The sequence below is a fragment of the Halichoeres trimaculatus genome, unplaced genomic scaffold (assembly GCF_033239565.1).
Source record: "Halichoeres trimaculatus isolate MK-OKI-2021-1 unplaced genomic scaffold, fHalTri1.1 fHalTri1_scaffold_3, whole genome shotgun sequence".
Taxonomy (NCBI): domain Eukaryota; kingdom Metazoa; phylum Chordata; class Actinopteri; order Labriformes; family Labridae; genus Halichoeres; species Halichoeres trimaculatus.
The window spans coordinates 12,415,651-12,434,369 of NW_027437181.1; the positions used below are offsets into that span (position 1 = coordinate 12,415,651).

An 18,719-nucleotide genomic window follows, 5' to 3' on the forward strand; every position below is an offset into this window, starting at 1 on the left:
GCATTGTACAGTATGTATCCAGACTTCATCCTGGTGGTATTTGTCTCCACCTTGTGGTTGACTGTAACATCTACATATGATGAATTTTTCCTCCCTCTTTAGCAGCATCGTTTTTTTGTACCTGTGATAATAAAAATCAGTAGACGTAATTATTTTATTTTAATAAAGCATTTCATATATACACATATTTGCACAAAAATATTTTTTAAAAGCCTTGTGCTACACATTTTAAAAATTCGTAAGCACTTCTTGTTCAATTCTTGGCAAAGAACTCAATTAAGTACACTAGATAATATTTTAAAGTAAAATAGACTTTTGTTGACATTTTTTCTCTTATTTAAAACTCTTAAAATCACGATACAAGATGTTATCTGCTTAAAAAAATCTAAACAGTCATTTGACTGATGCAGCAGCCATGCTAGTGAATATGAAATGCATTTTTAAATCCCCAGAAATATACATTTATTTACATTGTCTTTTTATTTAGTCCCTGATATCAGCAATCATAAGAAATACCCATATGACTTTCAAGGAAATATTTTTTTTTCTTGATATGATAATCATAATAAAAGCATATGTGATACAAAAAAAGATTTGTTCTAGGAAATGTAATTCATCACTGACTAAAAAGCCTGTACAGTAGGTTGACACCACCATCCTCCTCATAGTTTAATGTTTCCTGATATGATGGAGCTGTACACCTGAGCTGTCAGAGGGATGTAACTCTTCTCAGAGTCATCAAGGATGTAAAGAGGGTCCTGGATACATCCAGGATCAAAACCCTGCTCCACTAACTTCACCTTCATCTGTTTGAAAGTGGCCGTCAGCTCCACGGCATTCTGTGAAAAAAGTAATAAACATACTTATATCAGAAGAGTCTGTAAGCATCATTGTCTGATTTTGATCACATGCTGCAAACATAATGTTACCTGTATTCTTATGAAGCGGGGCCGGGCATAGGAGGGCAAGTAGCTGGTCACATTGTTGTATAATTGACTTCCATCAAACTGGAGTCCTTGCTTCACAGTAACAGCTGCCATTCCAATCCGCCCCTCATGTCCTACGTTAGCGAACAAAAAAAGGAAAAACACTTAATTGTACTGACTAAATCAAGACAAATTGAACCTTTCTTCTTTTTACGTGTTTTTATGTTCTAATAAAGCATACTGCATGGTTGAAATGTGGAGAGGAACCGTCACCTTGCACTTCGACGCCATAAACGTTAGCCTCTTTGAGACAGCCGCTGATGGTGAGGATATCGGACACCTCAGTTGTAGCTACATTCTCACCTTTCCATCTGCGGGATCAAACAAGTTATATCCTTATATTGGTTTGCTTATATTTACCCCGAGGCATCAGACATGTCTGAGCAGCTACTGAATTTCTTTGGTATCTGTCAACAAGAAAAGGGATTGCCTTGATCTACAGAAACATAAACACATAACCTCCTGCTCATTTCATAGTGTAATAGATATTTTAACATATGTGAAGTCCTTTTCAACTCTAACAGTCTGACTCTGGCTGACTCCTGTTTCTTGTTTGTCTGTCATGTGTTTTATATGATATGGCTGGTATCAAAATATACAAATCTAATAAAGTCACTAACAATTAGCTTTGGATTCACATTTGGTGTGCAGACATTCAGTACCTGAATGTGTCACCGACTCGATCCTGAAAGTAGATGAAATTCTCTTCATCGATCCTCATCAGGTCTCCACTGTTGAAGTACAGATCTCCTTTTTTGAGAACATTACGCAGCCTCTTCTTTTCCGTTTGTTCTTCATTCTGCGCGTAGCCGACGAAAGGAGCGATGTCTGTGATCTTCGACACCAACAGGCCCGTCTCACCTTGGGAAAAAAACAGAGAAAATAAGCTTTTTCTTCTACTGAAGTTGTCCATGAATGAATGACCAAATCCTCAGGCTTAGACTTGATTAAAAAATCATATTTAATGTCTGGTGTAGGGATAAATGCAGTATGTACAGAAATTAATATCAACCACAAATAGAAGAGGCAATGACTCTATTATGAAGCGTTCTTATTTATTTTGATGTTTTCCAAAGTGACTGTACCTTTCTTTGCCTCCACACAGAGACCGTTTTCATCTCGGAAGGGTTCATCTCGCTGGGTGTCGTACTTTATCAGAGTGAAGGGAAAAAGTCTCTACAAGAGGAAACAAGGATGCTACTGTTAGTGATCTTATTCATCCTCTTAGTCTTTTGATAAGCAGCGTAATATAACATGAAACTTGCAGATTTTTTGTAGTAAAAGGTCACTTCATCTTACATTTCCAAAAAGTTGGAGCTTTTTGTAAAATGCCAATAAAAACAGAACTTGATGATCATTTGTACCAAACATCTGATTGAAAACAGTCTAAAACAACATACAAATGTTAAAAGAGAAAAGTCTGACTGATTCATGACAAACGTGTTTATTTCAATTTAATGCACACTTCTAACAAGTTGAGACAGGGACTTGTTTACATTTGCCTGTTTTTTCACCTCTTGTTTCATGATTGATGTGTTTTTTCAACAGGAGATGAGTCAGGATTACAGCCACAGAAGTTAGCGTGGCTCAGCATCTACTACTGCAGAGCCATGCTGTTTTGATTAGTGCAGAGCGTGGTTTGGCATCATCTTGCTGAATTACACAAGATCTTCCCCGGAGAAGGCGTTGTCTGTATGGAGGCATATGTTGCTGCATTAAGGGTGCCTTTAAAGATGTGTAAGCTATTACAAACTGGGTGGCCCACTTTTATTTATCTATTTATTTCTCTCTTGAGTGGATGAGCAGGAACTCCTGATTCTCAAAAAAGGTCAAATTTTGATTCATCAGACTCCAGAGGAGTTTTCCACCTCTAGGTTCAGTTTTAACCTGTATTAATGTTTCTTGTAACTGTGTCCAGACAATGGTTTGTGGAGGAGATTTTAAGTCCTTGTAGTGATTTCCAGTCATGTTTGTGTTTAATGTAGTGTTGCTTGAGGGCTTAGAGATCACCAATCCTGTGTCAGGTCATTTCCTTTTTGTATATAGAATTCTCCAGATACTCTTTATTTTTTGATGATTAGGGGGAACATTATTCTAGCGTTTCAAACTATCTGCTCACACAGTCTCTCAATAAGGCAAACCTCCTCTCATCTTTATGCCCAACTTCTCTGGTTTGTTTATTTTTTTCCAACGATTGTTGCATCTGGCCCAACTTTCTCTTCACTTTAAAAAAAAAAATATTTCTGGCATCAAATATAAAGTGATCAATTTTCATAAAACAAAAACATTTTTTCAGTTTCAATTACATTTTTTACGTAATTTTTTTAAAGCATAAAGTTCAAATAATTTTATTAGCATTTCACACAGCAACCAAACACGAAAAATGCAAAGTCATATAATTCCATAAGCATCATAAACTAAGGCTGTGAATTCAATTGTAAGACCACATGTTCCAGTGTGTACCCACAAAAAAATGTCTTGTAACAGAAGAGATGTTAGCGTAAAAAAAAGAGTGCCTTTTTAGTCTAAGTCTTACCTTGTGCAAAAAGTTGACCCTCCCAATGGCTCCAATTTTCCCAGCATAGTTGACGAATCCCACATTTCCCTCAGTGGAAGCGTAAAACTCCCGGACCTGAATGTTCCCAAAGCGATCGAGAAATTCTCTCCATATCTCTGCTCTGACACCGTTCCCAATGGCCAGTCTCACTTTATGGTCTCTGTCATTGTCTCTCTGCAATTTCATTAAAACAAAAGTAGGTCAATCAGTATGTAAAATAAATTATGTGTGATCTAGTTATTTCAAAATATAAGGAGTCAACTTTAAGAGACTGTGATGACTTAGAACAAAGGTGGAAACCTGAAAGATGGAGTTGTTCGACCGTGTTGTGAGTTATAATCAAGTAAAACTGGTGAAATAAATGAATAAAGTAGTTCCACTTAGAAGAAACAGCTGTAGTGACCTAGATTCTTTTTTTTAAGTCCACAAATAGAAACATCACTCCTTGTTGTAAATCTGACCCTAAAGTCATACACTAGTCCCGTGTGGTTTGGTTACACAACTACTCAATATGGTCTTCCTCAGCAAAGGCCAGCATCTATTCCGAGAGGTGACCAGATACAGACAAACCCACTGCTCCTCCTGCTGCTGCTACAGGGTCACACAGTAAACTGAGACCGCGCTTCATGTGATGCAACCAGATACTCTGAATGGCTGCACATGTAGGCTGAATGTTTACAGTACTCCAAAATACAGTACAAAAACATTTAGGGGAGCTTGATGCGAGCATTATGATACTTATATATTTCCTCATAATATCAGGAATTTTATAAATGTCTCTTTCATGGTTCATGCTGTTTCATGCTCTTCAGACCCCTACAGATAGTGACGCAGAAGGCAGGAACCTGATAGTTCAGATTTAATGATTTCTATTTTGGTAAGCCAGCTGTGCTGCTCTGTAGGAATGTACAGATTTGGAAAGTAAACCTCTGAGTAAATGTGCTTGAATGCAGCAGCTGCTTCACAGAACCCAGCCTCTGAAGATAGGAAAGAAGTGATGACATTAAGTATTTATTTTTCCAAAGGGTTCCCCGCCGTCACACCCAAGGATCTGCGTGGACCTGTTTAAGTTTGAAAAAAAAACTGCTTATGAAACTTTTACCTCACTCAAGTTCATGAGACTGTTTTCCACTGATCATGGAACATATACAGGGAAATAAAACTAAGCATCTTGATCAGCTTCTGACTGATTTACAGCTCTCCTTCTCCTAAACTGATGAGATCAGATCTGAGTGTTATCTATAACAGAGAGGGTCATTGTAGTGTCTGCCTGTGTAACACACTGATTGAATTACATTCTGACCTGATAACCGATGAAAGATACTTTTTTGCACAACTACCAAATGGATGAAAATCACCGCCATGATCTCATGATATAAGGATCATTGCTTCATTATCCTGGGGTGACAAAGCTTGTTGTTATAAAATAACAAAATGAAACACTCATGATTCGCCTAATTAGACATGTGTAGTGCTGCTGAACAATTAGAAACAGTAACACCTTTACCTTCGGTGTGTTGCACAGGTAACGCATCACCTCTCCAATGTACTGGATGACGGTCACGCTGTGTTTCCTGCAATCATCCCAAAACTGTGAGGCAGAAAACTTCCTCTTAAGAATGATAGTTGACCCTTCAAAATAAGAGTCAGGGAAAAAAAGAGATTATCATCAGAGCAGCATAGGAATGAATTTATGAGAGGTAAACTATTGCCCAACATATTTCAATCCAATATGAAAACACAGCTGTTAAACTTACTCCATTCATCTGAGTATATCTTGTTCATTTATGGCTCAGATGTATGTAAAAGTTACTGTGCAATGTGCATGATTTGGATCACTCTGCATCAATTTATGTAACTTATATAATAGACTGCCAAACCATAAATACAACACTGACATGAACTTTGCCCCACATGGAGAAAAGCAGCTTGAAATAAAGAGGTAATCCAGTTTCGGTTGACCCGGCTCTGGTCAGATTACTCCCTCTCTGAGACAAAAGACTCTTTCATTTGGTTTCTCAGGGGCAGGAGATGCAGAGAGAGAAGGAGTGTGGGCATCATTTCGCAGTTTACAATGTTACAGCATAGGGTCTCATGCGTGAGAGCTTTGTAATGGTCTAGTAACATTTTGATGAATCTGCAAAATCTTGGAGCGCAGCAGAAGATAGCGATTAATTCAGGTTCACTCAAAGTCTGCTTGATTTGAACTTTAAGAAAGCAAAAAGATTTCTAGATCTGAGATAATTACTTGTTGTTTTTAAGCTTATCCAACGGCCTCCTAAAAGGTTTACTTGTCTTTAATCTTGGTTTAATCACACCACAATGAAACACTTCACCCATTAGTTTATCTAAGAGTTTAATGAGTCACACATGAAGACACCTGTGCTCTAACAGCGACTGTATTCAGGGATCAAACCAAAGCTGCATCTGTAATTAATTCTTTATCAAACTCTTCTTAGGGTCTATGCAAAAGTAATTCTGCCCTCATTACGTCTTATGAACTTTGTGTTTAGCAGCTCTTGTTATGTGATATTGCTACCTTGCAGGTCAATTTGAGGTAAGGAACAGAAATACTGAATAGCAGATGCTTCATCTGTTTACATATGAGATGGTTTGATGTGTGGCTTGCAATAAAAAGAGAAAAATCACTGTCTTATAGTTTGTTCACATTGTGACTGTTTAGAAAATTCAAATAGTAAACCGTCGCTCGACTGTTGTTGCAGATTTATACACTTGCAGTAGTTTGACTTGGAAAGCAGCTCTGACGCACTTGTTTGATTTTCAGCACCTGTAACCCAGATGTCTGTTCACTGTTGAATGCATCAGTGTGTGTTACTCCTGTCAAGACTAGCACTAAGTTTAGGGACAAAGGAGGATAAGGAAAAACCTGCCTACTTTATGCATTTATAATACTGAATAAAACAACTGAGATGTGACTGACTAAGCAGTCTGTTATCAGTCTACAATGAGTCTGTTTGGTTTGGGGTGATGATGACCAATTGCTAAATTATCTCACCTGTCTCAACAGCACCAATGAAGCCAATCACAAATCCAGCCGTGTGGTACAGCGGTAGGTTGACGTAGATGACATCACTAGAAGAAACACCATTTGAAGATAAAACAGCCAGAGCTGTAAGGAGGCGGTTCTGGTTGACCACAGCGGCTTTAGGAAGACCTGAAATAAAAGAAAACACAAACAGCACAACTTTTTATCATCTCCAAGCTGCAATAATAATGTTGAGGGAACACATAAAGTGGACATAAACTGGGGAATAGCCTGATCACTCCAGTACCTGTTGTTCCTGAGGTGTAAATGTAGACAGCTGGGCTTTTAAATGTGAGGTGCTCTCTCAGGGATCGGGGTAGCGGGGCGTCTGATGCTTCGTCAACTTTATCAGAGAAACTCAGTATTCCAGGTGTGTCGCTGTGGTTAGACATCAGGAGGACAGTGACGTCCTGCTCCATCAGCGAAGGCAGCACATCCTCCACAGCCTCCTTTAGCTCTGCACAAAGGACACACACAGTGATATCATCAAGTTCATCTGCATAATGAAGGTGAAATGTGTCCAGAAAATGCAAGTCTGAGGAAAAAGTAATCACAAGTTATTGGACACAATACTGGTTGGAGTTTTAATGCGACTGCACTGAGGTAGATGGACAGTCAGAGAATAATGACAATAAGTTCAGGAAATAATAATCACATTTAGTGGTGTACTCAGTCTTTTTGAGCAGCAGGGGGTAAAAAAAAAAAAAAAAAAAAGGAAATGGGCCTCTTTCTTTTAGTGAGCTCTTCAGATTTCTTTTTGCCCCTGGCATTCTGTAACTACACCATCATGGCAAAATTAAAGGCGGGTGCTTGTTAAATTAACAGACAATATGGGTGTATGTAGCCTGTAGGTTAGAGAATTGTAATTGTTTTCAAAACTCCTGTTATGAACAGTGTGTGATTATATAAACAAGCTGAGGCATGAGACAGAAGAAGGGAGTGTGGGAGTCTTCCCTGGAGAATTTTAGCATCCAAAATTGAATTCTTAGCATTCTGGTGAATATTTACACAACATTTTGCATGGACAGCTGGGGATGTCTTGATCCAGATCTCAACTTCTGGGTCAGAGCTGATCCGGACTTTTTTTTTTTAAACTGATCAGAAACTAGAGTCAATAATCTCACCCTGATTACTTTAGTCAGCTGTCAAATATTTATTACAACTCAAAGCAGAACAAACACTTGTGTTTGGGAATAAAATGCAGTGGGTTTGTTTCAAACTACAAATCTGAAACTAAAACTTAATGTGTCAAAAATAATGGGATGTTCACTAAGGCAAGAGAGGAAAACGCTGACCCATCAAAGCAACAATCTTTAGACCTAAAGAGGAAAGACAGATATTCTCATGACAGTAAAAGCCAGTACTAAACTTCAGTCAGTTCTTGGAGTTATAAAGTTATAAAAACTGGCAATTTATAGCTTTGTGCCCATTGGATGTGCATTTAGAGGAGGTTAACTCTTACTGAAAGGATATCCAAAGGGCATTTAAGCTACATTTCATCCACTGTAGAGGCACCAACCAGGATATTTTCATGTGTTTTCTACTGGAACAACATGCAGAGGGATTTTAAGTTTCATCTCTGACAGGAGGACATTTCTGAGGCATTTTCTGACACAAGAGCAGGCAGGGTGAGGCAAACACCCACCCTTCCTCACCTCTGAGCACACCACTGTGGCTAAAGTTAACCTCTCCATGAAGCACAGGCCTTGCTTCCGCAGATACAAGAGGAGATTTCCTCGCACATCACAAACACACAGCTGTATGTGTATATCTACCTGCAGCTGCTATTAGCACTTTGGCTTTGCAGCAGTTGAAGCAGTGCAGCAGAGACTTGGTGCGGATATTATGGTTGAGGAGAGCCACAGGGGAGCCTAATTTAGCCAAAGCAAGCCAGGTAAACACGAAGGCGGGTTCATTCCCCATAAAAAGAGCGACGGTGTCCCCAGCTTTATAACCACTCTGATCCTGCAGCGCGTGGGCTATTTTATTGCTCCTTTTATCCGTGGAAGCGTAAGTGAAGCTTTCATCTCCAAACACAATGAACAGTTTGTCTGGATGTGCTGCAGTCTGCTCCAAGAAACGGTCCAAAACAAAGAAGAGAGGTCTCTTCCTCCGCCTCGACACAAACCTCACTAAAATCCGCAGTAGATCCCTGAAATACAGAAGATCGAACCAAATATAGGGAAAGAAAGTTTTGAGTGCGAATGGTATCATAAGAAAACTTGCTAAAAGGATTGAAATTGCGTAAATCTCCATGATGCCTTCGAGTTTAAAAGCTGCAAGTCCAAGGGGAAAAAAAGAAAACAAAAAGTGCAGCCCCCACAGCAAACGGGGAATGTTGCAAACAAAGTTTTTCCACAGGGGCGGGGCATTTTGTCAAATAGAGGGTATGTTAAGTTCACAGAGGAGGTAAGATGAGTGAATTATTTAGATTAGAGTGAAGTAACTGGAGATCGTACAACAGGAGTGTCTCACTTTTAAATATTGGGTTGCAGAAGAGGAAGGACAGGACGCTGTCTTCAAACTTTAGTCATTATATGATGACAAAAACAAAGTTAGAGGATAGTCTACTACAACATACCAACTTGTTTCTCCCTCTGGCTCAGTGACAGGTCAAGTGAAATGGGTTGTAGGGGCTATTGGATGTAAATAACTCTGGGATTTATGCAGTAGGCGGAGCCACAGTTGCCCCATTCACACCATAGAATGACAAAAAAAAAAAAAAATTCTTTGATCATCATTAGGAGAAAAGGCCAACCTGTACTTGTAGAAGTTGGCAGGTGAGTGGGCCCACTGTAGCTCCTACTTCCAGCGTGCATTCAAGAGAATTGTCCAGAGCTGCAGCAGGGATTAAGGTAAATTTGCTTGACAAATCTGCATCAGAGTGTGAGGCTTTTATTGAATAAGACGTTGTTGGGGTTTTTTTTACACAAACTAAAGGCTAAAGGGTTCTTTATGGAAGTATTTTGTTGGAAATTATAATTGGTTTGTCTGCAAACACCTCAGGCATCTGCAAAATGAAAGGGATCCACACTGCATGTGACCAAGAAGTCAAAGGTCAAAAAGGCAAAGAACCACTCCTACACAGCAATGCACTGACACCCTAATTTTTCTGAGTTATTTCTGTTTTTTGGGGGGTTACTGTGAGAATATTGGACATATTCCAAATGTGTCTTTGTTCCCTTGCAGCAGGTTTAAATTCCTGCAGATGGCACTCTTTCTTTCTACTACAACTGAACAATTGTTCTTAATTTGAAGGCCATAAAGTAGAATCAGTACTTGTATTTAAATGGTTTTCACAATATTGTTGTTTGGAATATTTTCAGTTTCATTTTGACACCAAAATGTTTTTCAATGCCTAAGTTGATGTGATGGCTGGCATTTGATATTTATCCTTCACCTTTTGCATTCCTCAGTGATATTTTGAAAGACAACCAGATGGAAAAGAACTCATCTAGTTGTTAGGACAACCTTGGAGGAGGTTAATATTAACCAGGTAGAAAGAGCTGTATTAAAGGATGTAAATAGAGTAGATGACCCTAGATTCCGAACTAAGAGCTATGGCGGGGATTAAGGGCTGCATAAAAGGTCCATGGCTGGTGACAGGGCTGCTGGACTAGGCACTGTGAGCAGAAGTTGAGGGCAGGCCTCAGATGCTATCAACATCTGAGCTTTGGAGTGGGCTTGTCACTTGTTAACTAGCATGAAAGTCAGGTTGGAGTGGGATTTTGACCCCAGTGGATTTAAGCTCTGTTAGCCTATCAAACGACTGTTATCAGTCGTAAAAAGTGGCACAGATATATAATGATATGCTGTGGTTGTTCTTTACGCCAAGTAGGTCAATATGATCTATAGTGAGGTGGAACAGTCTGTGTTTGCATTAAATGGGGCACTCATAAGCTTTATTAATTATTAATAAAGCAATGCACAGTTACTGCAAGTTAGCACAGTTATATAACTTAACCTAAAGACTGAGAAAGTTATCACAGGAATTATTGGACCAATTTAATAGGTTGAAGACATCATAGGTTGTTACTGAGAGGCAAAGATTCTCGTCTCATAAAAGACCAAAAAAACCAAAACAGGTTCTGATAGACTGTATAAGAAATGGTCTTATCTACAGCACCCATCTGTTTCTGTTTCTGGGCCATTGTGGAAATAGGGCTTTATTTTTGTCTTGGTGTTCATGTGGTTCCCGGTACTCCCGGTGCCAGCCAAGCAGACACTGGCGAACTGCAGACTTTAGCACTTTCACTTTGCCAGGGATTTTTAAACTGGAGGTTGCTGCTTGGTTTGAAGTAAACACTCACTGTAAAGTCGAACGTTATTCAAATGAATCAGTATTTGTCAACAAAGCTAGGAGCAGACAGTTGAAGTTAAATGTGTCAAAAAACCAACACTTGGATATAATTCAGCACAGTAACAACTAACTTTAATGGCAGAAACTACATTTTGGATGTATTTTATAATTCAACTTGTATACTACCTGTTCACATCGACCTGTATTTCATCTAGGGGCTCCAAATGTTTTGGCAGCACTTTTGGAGAGCCGTCTTGTCATCCATCATTTTAAACAGCTGCATATGTGCTGATGATGAACCAGCTGACCTATGATGGATGCAGTCATCTGGCAGCTTTTAATGGCAAGGATAATAACTGATAACAGTCAGTGTGATTGTCGGATAACATCTAAAGCATACTGTGCACTGGTCTGTGTCACTTCAGGAGCTGAAAACTTCCAGACACAGTGATAGCCTAAATTACCCTGCACATGGCCATTCTCTACGTGCACTCTGTGTACCTAAGCCAGATCAAGGGCTGGTTTGGTGCCAACGCCTAACCCTGAACCAGTTTTTTTGGAAAACTGGTTCCAGTGTACCACTCCTTACTGAGTGAGAAGTAAGAGAAGCACCTGAAGAGGCTTGAGGTGGTGTTATTTTGGTCATAATTAAAGTAAAACTTTGTTATAGCTGTGATTGGCCACAACAAATGTTTATCACTGTTTTTTTCAGTTACTATGTTTATTTGTCAGATTTATAAAGTGGGTCTCTTGTTGCCCTTGACTTTGGAAAGCAATCTTGTTCAGAGTTGGTTCCAGTCAGCATGAATGAACTCTGGATAAGCACTACCTAGCCCAGAATTAGCTCCAGGGTCATCTTAGTGGAGAAGGGCACTACTGGGACTTCCTCACATGGGGTCTTGCTCGTAAGATTGCAAAGCAGCCACTGAAACTTGAAGTAGTCCCTTCTCTGTGACTTAAAGCTGTACATCTCTCTGCTTGCTTTGTTTTATCTCCCTCATGATCATAAATTGATAAACGCAGCTTTGATGGAAGGGTCTGATGAATTGGTCAGCTCTGTTAGTCGAAGGGCATCCTCCTTGTGTACCTTGTGAACCTTGGGCATCAGCCAGGATCACTTTTTTTTTTTTCAGAGGGTGAGTATTATTGAGGGTCACTGAGGTCTTTGAGTTGTGAAATTCTTGTGAGCACACCGCAGTGAAGCATGTGGTGACACAGCCGGCACACAGCTATCTACCTCTTTGATTATGTGAGCTCCTTTTCACCCTTTGCTGCACTCTCAGGACTGTGTGAAGCAGTGGTCACCTTTCAGAATGATATTGTCAATGCTTTTATAGTTGGAGGGATTTTAAATCATCCGAATGAGCATGTGGGACTGAGTGAATCACAACACTCCAACAAAGATGTTTCTCTGTGGAGTCTAGAGTGTCTGTTTTTAAAGGAAATGAAGCACAAGGACAACAATGTGAGGCAGTTGAAAAAAGTTTATTTTAAAACCTGTGTGACACCCTCAGTAATCTTTGGTTTTTGTTTTGCATTATATAATAAAAGAAATTCCTTAGGGCAAGTTTTCTCTTGTTTTGAAGTTGGTATCAGGAACCGCCCAGATGCACTGTACTTCTTTTGCAGTGCAAACAGGCATTGAAATGGTTCCAAGTTTTTTTTTTTTTTTTTCACAAAGGTTCAGACAGTTCCAGCCTTGCAGACAAAATACATTCTGCACACGAATGATAATTCTTGAGACATTTTCAGATGTTCTCCTTGGAAATTTTGAACGCTAGTGGACCAGTTGATAAGAATTTGCTGGCGTCAGGGATTGTGTTTCAGAAATGCTTTTTCTCAAGTCACGTTGCCCCACGACATGGAGAGGACCAATCGTCTTGCAGACACGTAGACCCACGGCTATAAAGCTGAGGCGTCTTCATTCATGCTCAAACTGCGACGTGGATCCTGAGCCGCTGTGTGATTTTCATTGACACACTCACTATTACTTCGGACAATGCTGCGAGTAAGGTGTTTGAGAGGAGGTAGCAGAGGGGCTGAGGCTGCCCATCTGATCGGAGCCATGGTTGGTATTCTGGTGGTTTCATGTCTTTCATTTTCTTAAATTTTGTTTAGGAAAAGTTGCTATTTGTTTGGAAAAAAAAAAACACATTTCAGTCAACGTGAATAAAGAAATTTTGTTCGACATTTTTTTTCTCTAGGTGACACCTGGGCTGCTTCTTTCACTTTCGATCATTTTTGCTGTTTTTTTTTTAATATGTTTATTTTATTTTTGACGGTATAACACAAATTACAAGGAAAAAAAAATCAAATCTAATCCAGAGTTTTGTTTTCAAATACCCTGATTGTGTCAATGACACCTTGGTCAAATAATTGATTCGTTTCTAATCGCTGAGAAAGTTCTTTCTTTGCTATCTGAGTGACAGTGAACAGCTGTTTGGCACAGATGCGCTCCCAAACTCAGTGACACTCGAGCTGTTCCTGAGCCAGCAGGGGCCACACAGCGACGACTATCTGTGCAGATAACGCTCCTTAAAACACGTGTACTTTGGCACCTGACAAACTAGAGGCATTTTGAGGAGATATCCGAGGTCACTTAATCACTTTTATCAGCATGCACTGTTTGACTTTAATTGGATAAGCCCTTTTAATTGGCTGCCAACCAAGTCATGTGGCCTAGTTGGACGTTACAGCTCCAAAATAAAATGTCAGGAAAAAGACATAATGGTGTGGTGATCACATGTAGTTTGCTTTAATTAAAAGAGATTTTGTGATTGTCAGCAGGCCTGCACTCCAAATTTCCAATCCAAAAATGGTGTACTTGTCAACAAAAATGGCAGAATGTGCCTTTAAGTCTTTCTCAGGGCCTGATTTACTCCTACAGCACAAAACTAAGGTTTTTTTTTCAGTTTGTTTTGGAACAAAGACTAAAACAATCCCTTTGCCTCCCCCTAGCTTGGCCGGTCTGTGACTGGATGGGTTCAGAGAACCTTCCAGAGCACTTCGAGTGCAGCTGCTGCACACCCACAGCGTGCAGTTGAAGAGGAACATGTTACTGAGCCTGTGCAGCAGGAGTGTCCTGTCTGTGCCTACAATGAATGGGACCCTCTTGAGGAGGTGATCGTGGGTCGTGCAGAAAACGCCCATGTGCCTCCCTTCACTGTGGAAGTGAAGGTAAGATGCACAGCTCTTGAGTTGCAGGTTTCTTACTGACAGGGAATCAAAAATTGTGGGTTCACTCTGTGCTTTAAACTTTACTGCCAGGCAAACACATATGAGAAGTATTGGCCCTTCTACCAGAAGTTTGGGGGCCAGCCTTTTCCTGCGGACCACTTGAAAAAAGCTGTTGCCGAGATTGAGGAAATGTGCAATATTCTGCGCCATGAAGGTGTGACTGTGGTGAGACCAGAACCTATTGACTGGTCTATGACGTACAAAACTCCAGACTTCACATCATCAGGTAAAAAGAACAATAGAAACACACAACATGAAACTGCATGTAATAAATCTATTTTCTGTTCTCTCTTATATTCTAGTATGCCTAAAATGTTTGCATCTTCTTTCTGAGCCCTTTAAGAGTTCAGTTAAAAAATACGAACCGCATCACAACATTTTTTGGATGCGGTCATATAGGAAGTTAAAACTATCCTATCAAGTTGGAAAACTACAATGCCAGATGCCACAGTTTCAGTTTAAGGTGCTTGTAGTTTTCTTGAGTATATCCATTTTATGCTGCTTTCAAACACTTTCTCCTAAATATGAGACCGGTTTACAATAGATAAAGACACATGCAAATACACTCTCTCTTTATAGATACCATATATAATTTTTTTTTTGTGTGTGTTTGTTTGGGATGTCTGTGTTTGCATCAAAGGTACTTGTGCTGAATTCTTAAGCATTCATGACTCCTGATCCTGTGCTGTTACACCTGTTACAGGAATGTATGCTGCCATGCCCAGAGACATCCTCATGGTCGTGGGAAATGAGATTATCGAGGCTCCTATGGCCTGGAGGGCTCGCTTCTTTGAGTATCGAGCCTACAGACCTCTGATCAAGGAGTACTTCAGAAAAGGTGCTAAATGGACCACTGCTCCCAAACCCACCATGTCTGATGAGCTGTATGATCAGGTAAGGACTCACTGTGTGACGACAGCATGTCAGTGTGTCAACTGTTAACTGAATATTGACAACACATAGTCAAAACTGTGTAGATTCTTCATGTCATCTCTGAACTCTTTACCTTTTATTACAATATATAAGGCAAGAGACTGTGCAAACAGCTGCATTGTAATGCCTTATTTTGTGGTGCCATTCAGGACTACCCCATCCGCACTGTGGAGGACAGACACAAGCTGGCTGCTGAGGGGAAGTTTGTGACCACCGAGCACGAGCCCTGCTTTGATGCTGCAGATTTCATCCGAGCTGGGAGGGATCTTTTTGTCCAGAGGAGTCAGGTATGAAGGATGCTAAAACTTTGCATGGCGATGTGACTACTATCTGGAGTGAAGGTCTTCCCATTTGAATGCACAAGGACAAATCTTAGTCTTATCTGTCTTCAACCTCAGTCACGTGCAGATAAAGCAACAATCTGCTACTGCTAAACTGATGGTTAGAGTCGTAGATGTGAATGCAGCTTTGTTCACAAATAACTGGTACAGATACATGAAAGTAGCAGCACTGCAGGCATTGAGAATTTGCATTGAGGGGACTCCATTAAACCTCTTCAATATGTTTTTGTAGGTTACAAATTACATGGGGATTGAGTGGATGCGTCGCCATCTGGCCCCAGACTACAAGATCCACATCATCTCATTCAAGGACCCCAACCCCATGCACATTGACGCCACTTTTAACATCATTGGGCCAGGACTGGTCCTGTCAAACCCTGACCGTCCGTGTCGCCAGGTACTGTGAGAGACTTGTTTTGATTTCTCATGGTGTCCCATGCTGCCCTCTTGTGGAACAACAGTGAAGTTTGATTGATGAAAACCACAAAGTGCCTCTTGCTCACCTCTGCTCTTTGTCCTCTGACCTCAGATTGACATGTTCAAGAAGGCTGGCTGGACTATCGTGAAGCCTCCAACGCCTCTGATTCCTGATGGTGAGAACTTGACCCAAACTTCTTACATAAGCAGATAATTACAGAGAAACTGACAGCCTTTCTTTTTCTTCCTCTCTAGATCATCCTCTGTGGATGTCATCCAAGTGGCTGTCCATGAATGTCCTGATGTTGGATGAAAAACGTGTTATGGTTGATGCCAATGAGAGCACCATCCACAAAATGTTTGAGAGCCTTGGTAAACTCATTTATTCAATTCATTCCAGATTATTTTGCATCGCTTTGGGTCCTTTGTACTTTTAGTTTTTAAATCTAAGTTCATTGAAATAAGTAGCGTTTTAAGGGGTGTTATGAGAACATATGGATCTTGTCCTGTGTAATGAATTGTGATTGTGTTTTGTTGCAGGTATTAAGACCATAAAGGTGAACATTCGACATGCCAACTCCCTGGGTGGTGGTTTCCACTGCTGGACAACTGACGTCCGCCGCCGTGGCACCCTGCAGTCCTACTTCCACTAGCCATGCCAGAAATAGACAGCAGTTTTTATTGAGCTTTAAAGATAAAAGCCTCAGTCCCAAATCTTAACACAACTGTGAATGTTGAATCTGTATTGTCAGCCGATGATGTGTGTAGAAGGCTGAAGCTTTGTGATGCAAAAATTTACTGCTGGGAAAAACAGCACATCTTAAAAACACATCTTAAAAAGTGAACACATGTGTGATGCTATCTTAAAAAAACAGGAGTTGCCCGAGTCTCTCTGGACCGAGTGTTTCTCTCCTAAATGAACATGTCTGAATAGTTTTGATTTGACATTGCTGTGCATCAGAGTGCCTTTGCAAACAGCTTTGTTTGGATATTTACGCTTGTTAGCAACAAATGAACATCACTTAATCAGTAATCTCAATATTAACTGCATTTCTGGCCTGGCTATTGTGAAGCTGTTCATGACTTATTCATCTCAAAGTCAGAACATTTGAGGACAAGGTACAATTTGGTATGTGAAAGTCACCTAACATAGGGCACACGGGGAGATAAAACCTACCTCCTCATGAAAACTCAGTCCACAACTCTCTCTTTTTATCAAAGTATTTTTTTACTTAAAGAAATGTATAAAAAAGTTGTTACGTAGGTCATAAAACAAAATTAATTTCTTATTTCTACTAGTATTTCATTTTGTAAAGATTTTAATTGATTTAACAGAAAAGGTTCTATTTATGTTTTTCATACTCTTTTATTGGATTTCCCAAAAATTAGTGTTTTTATATATTTACTCAAAAAGTTTGTGGTCCATATCAGATTTTGTCTACCTTTAGCCTCTGCTGTTTTCTCTTAATGCAAACTGGGCCAGTTATATGCTACTAGTCATTCTCTCTGAACTGCTTGGCTGCTTTTTTTTTTTTAATTCTATTTTTGAGTGCAATGCAAAGACGCTTAAGAATGAACCATGTTTTGTTGTGATGTTTTGTATTATGCAATATTATTAAAATTGATTAAAAAAAGCCCTGTCTCATTTGCGTCATTGTAGCTTTTTTTATTGAATTATTTGATAATAATAATAATAATAATAATAATAATAATAATAATAATAATAATAATAATAATAATAATAATAATAATAATTATTATTATTATTATTATTATTATTATTATTATTATTATTATTATTATTATTATTATGATAATAATAGCAATAAATTTTATTTGTAAAGCACTTTTCATCCAGGATCTCAAGTGCTTCATAGTGAAACAAAGTTACAAACAAGTTAGATGCTTTCAAGGAATGCTTTTCCAAATAAGAAAGGTTTTCAGGCCCTCCTTAAAAGAGCCAGTTGTTTGTGGAGCCCTCAGGTGGTCAGGGAGGGTATTGCACAGGCAAGAAGCAGCCGAGTTGAAGGCCCCATCTCCCCTTATATGGAGAACAGGTCCTGGGGGGCTGAAGGAGGTGGTTTACAGTTGTTGATTTTGATTTCAATCTTGAGACCAGATGGTTGAAGTCTTAAGAAACAAGACATATTGGCAGTTTACCAATTCATTGATTGAACGAACAGTAGCCTCAGTAGAGTGTGGAAGAACCATACACAGCCACAATAGTCTGGTCACACACTGTTGTAGGATGGCATCCCATTCTCCATTCTTGTAGCTGTATATGGTTTAAAAAAATAAACTATATATTTTGTATAAATATACATTAAAAATTTAAATACACACCATGATAAAAACTAAGAAGTTTAGTAGTAAGAGTAGTATGATATTTAAAAAAAAAAAGATAATCTATTTTGGATAAAAACAGAAGTTTGAAAGCACTATGTAGTGATGGAAGTTATCATCACTGCATAGTCAAGGAATTTTAAAATAATATGAATTAGAGGTAAGAGAAGCATAATGTATTATAAAATAGTGTATAGTTTATAGTTGATCTTTAGTTTATTCATGTTGTTATATAAAAAAATATACATACAATATGAGTATAGGGGAAAAAAATCTGAAATGAATGAAAAGGAGACGAAAGAACACAAATCTTGTTGTATCTGCCCCTCTAGCATAAAATGTCAAAATAAAAGTTCACTTATGTAAAGATTTGCATTAAAAGGACTTGAAGCACTGAAAAAGTTTTGTATCCTTCATTAGAGCAGCATGAGCAGGTCAATGTGGGTCACAGCTGTGAACATGGACACGTTCACGTAGCTGATAAAAGAATCCACAGTTACTGTAACACCTGCATATCGGTAAACATTAACCCAGCTGATTTGCCAGTAAGAGGAATATT

At 39.2% G+C, this 18,719-nt stretch overlaps 2 protein-coding genes across 2 annotated transcripts; one reads left to right on the forward strand and one right to left on the reverse strand.

Moving 5' to 3' along the window:
* Positions 1-282: 282 nt before the first annotated feature.
* Positions 283-8,935, reverse strand: LOC141788250 (long-chain fatty acid transport protein 2-like). The gene is made up of 10 exons (XM_074667135.1): positions 8,365-8,935; positions 6,837-7,046; positions 6,560-6,718; positions 5,051-5,175; positions 3,523-3,717; positions 2,072-2,162; positions 1,649-1,847; positions 1,200-1,297; positions 930-1,060; positions 283-839 (listed from the first exon to the last, which is right to left on the reverse strand). Exons 1-10 carry the CDS (start codon positions 8,843-8,845, stop codon positions 663-665), a joined length of 1,866 nt encoding a protein of 621 aa, XP_074523236.1. The 5' UTR covers positions 8,846-8,935; the 3' UTR covers positions 283-662.
* A 3,900-nt stretch (positions 8,936-12,835) lies between these two features.
* On the forward strand, positions 12,836-17,394 carry gatm (glycine amidinotransferase (L-arginine:glycine amidinotransferase)). The gene is made up of 9 exons (XM_074666521.1): positions 12,836-12,957; positions 13,848-14,066; positions 14,157-14,352; positions 14,830-15,020; positions 15,209-15,346; positions 15,633-15,797; positions 15,930-15,993; positions 16,073-16,189; positions 16,358-17,394. Exons 1-9 carry the CDS (start codon positions 12,889-12,891, stop codon positions 16,468-16,470), a joined length of 1,272 nt encoding a protein of 423 aa, XP_074522622.1. The 5' UTR covers positions 12,836-12,888; the 3' UTR covers positions 16,471-17,394.
* The last annotated feature ends 1,325 nt before the right edge of the window (positions 17,395-18,719 follow it).

What these genes read in the sequence shown, in the direction of transcription:
- gatm (XM_074666521.1), top strand. Translation starts at nt 12,889, where the DNA reads ATGCTGCGAGTAAGGTGTTTGAGAGGAGGTAGCAGAGGGGCTGAGGCT. An exon ending in CTGATGAGCTGTATGATCAG is followed by an intron (nt 15,021 to 15,208) that starts GTAAGGACTCAC and finishes GGTGCCATTCAG; the next exon opens with GACTACCCCATCCGCACTGT. An exon ending in TTTTTGTCCAGAGGAGTCAG is followed by an intron (nt 15,347 to 15,632) that starts GTATGAAGGATG and finishes ATGTTTTTGTAG; the next exon opens with GTTACAAATTACATGGGGAT.
- LOC141788250 (XM_074667135.1), bottom strand. Translation starts at nt 8,845, where the DNA reads ATGGAGATTTACGCAATTTCAATCCTTTTAGCAAGTTTTCTTATGATA. An exon ending in AGTGCTAATAGCAGCTGCAG is followed by an intron (nt 7,047 to 8,364) that starts GTAGATATACAC and finishes TCCTTTGTGCAG; the next exon opens with AGCTAAAGGAGGCTGTGGAG. An exon ending in TTACACCTCAGGAACAACAG is followed by an intron (nt 6,719 to 6,836) that starts GTACTGGAGTGA and finishes CTTTTATTTCAG; the next exon opens with GTCTTCCTAAAGCCGCTGTG.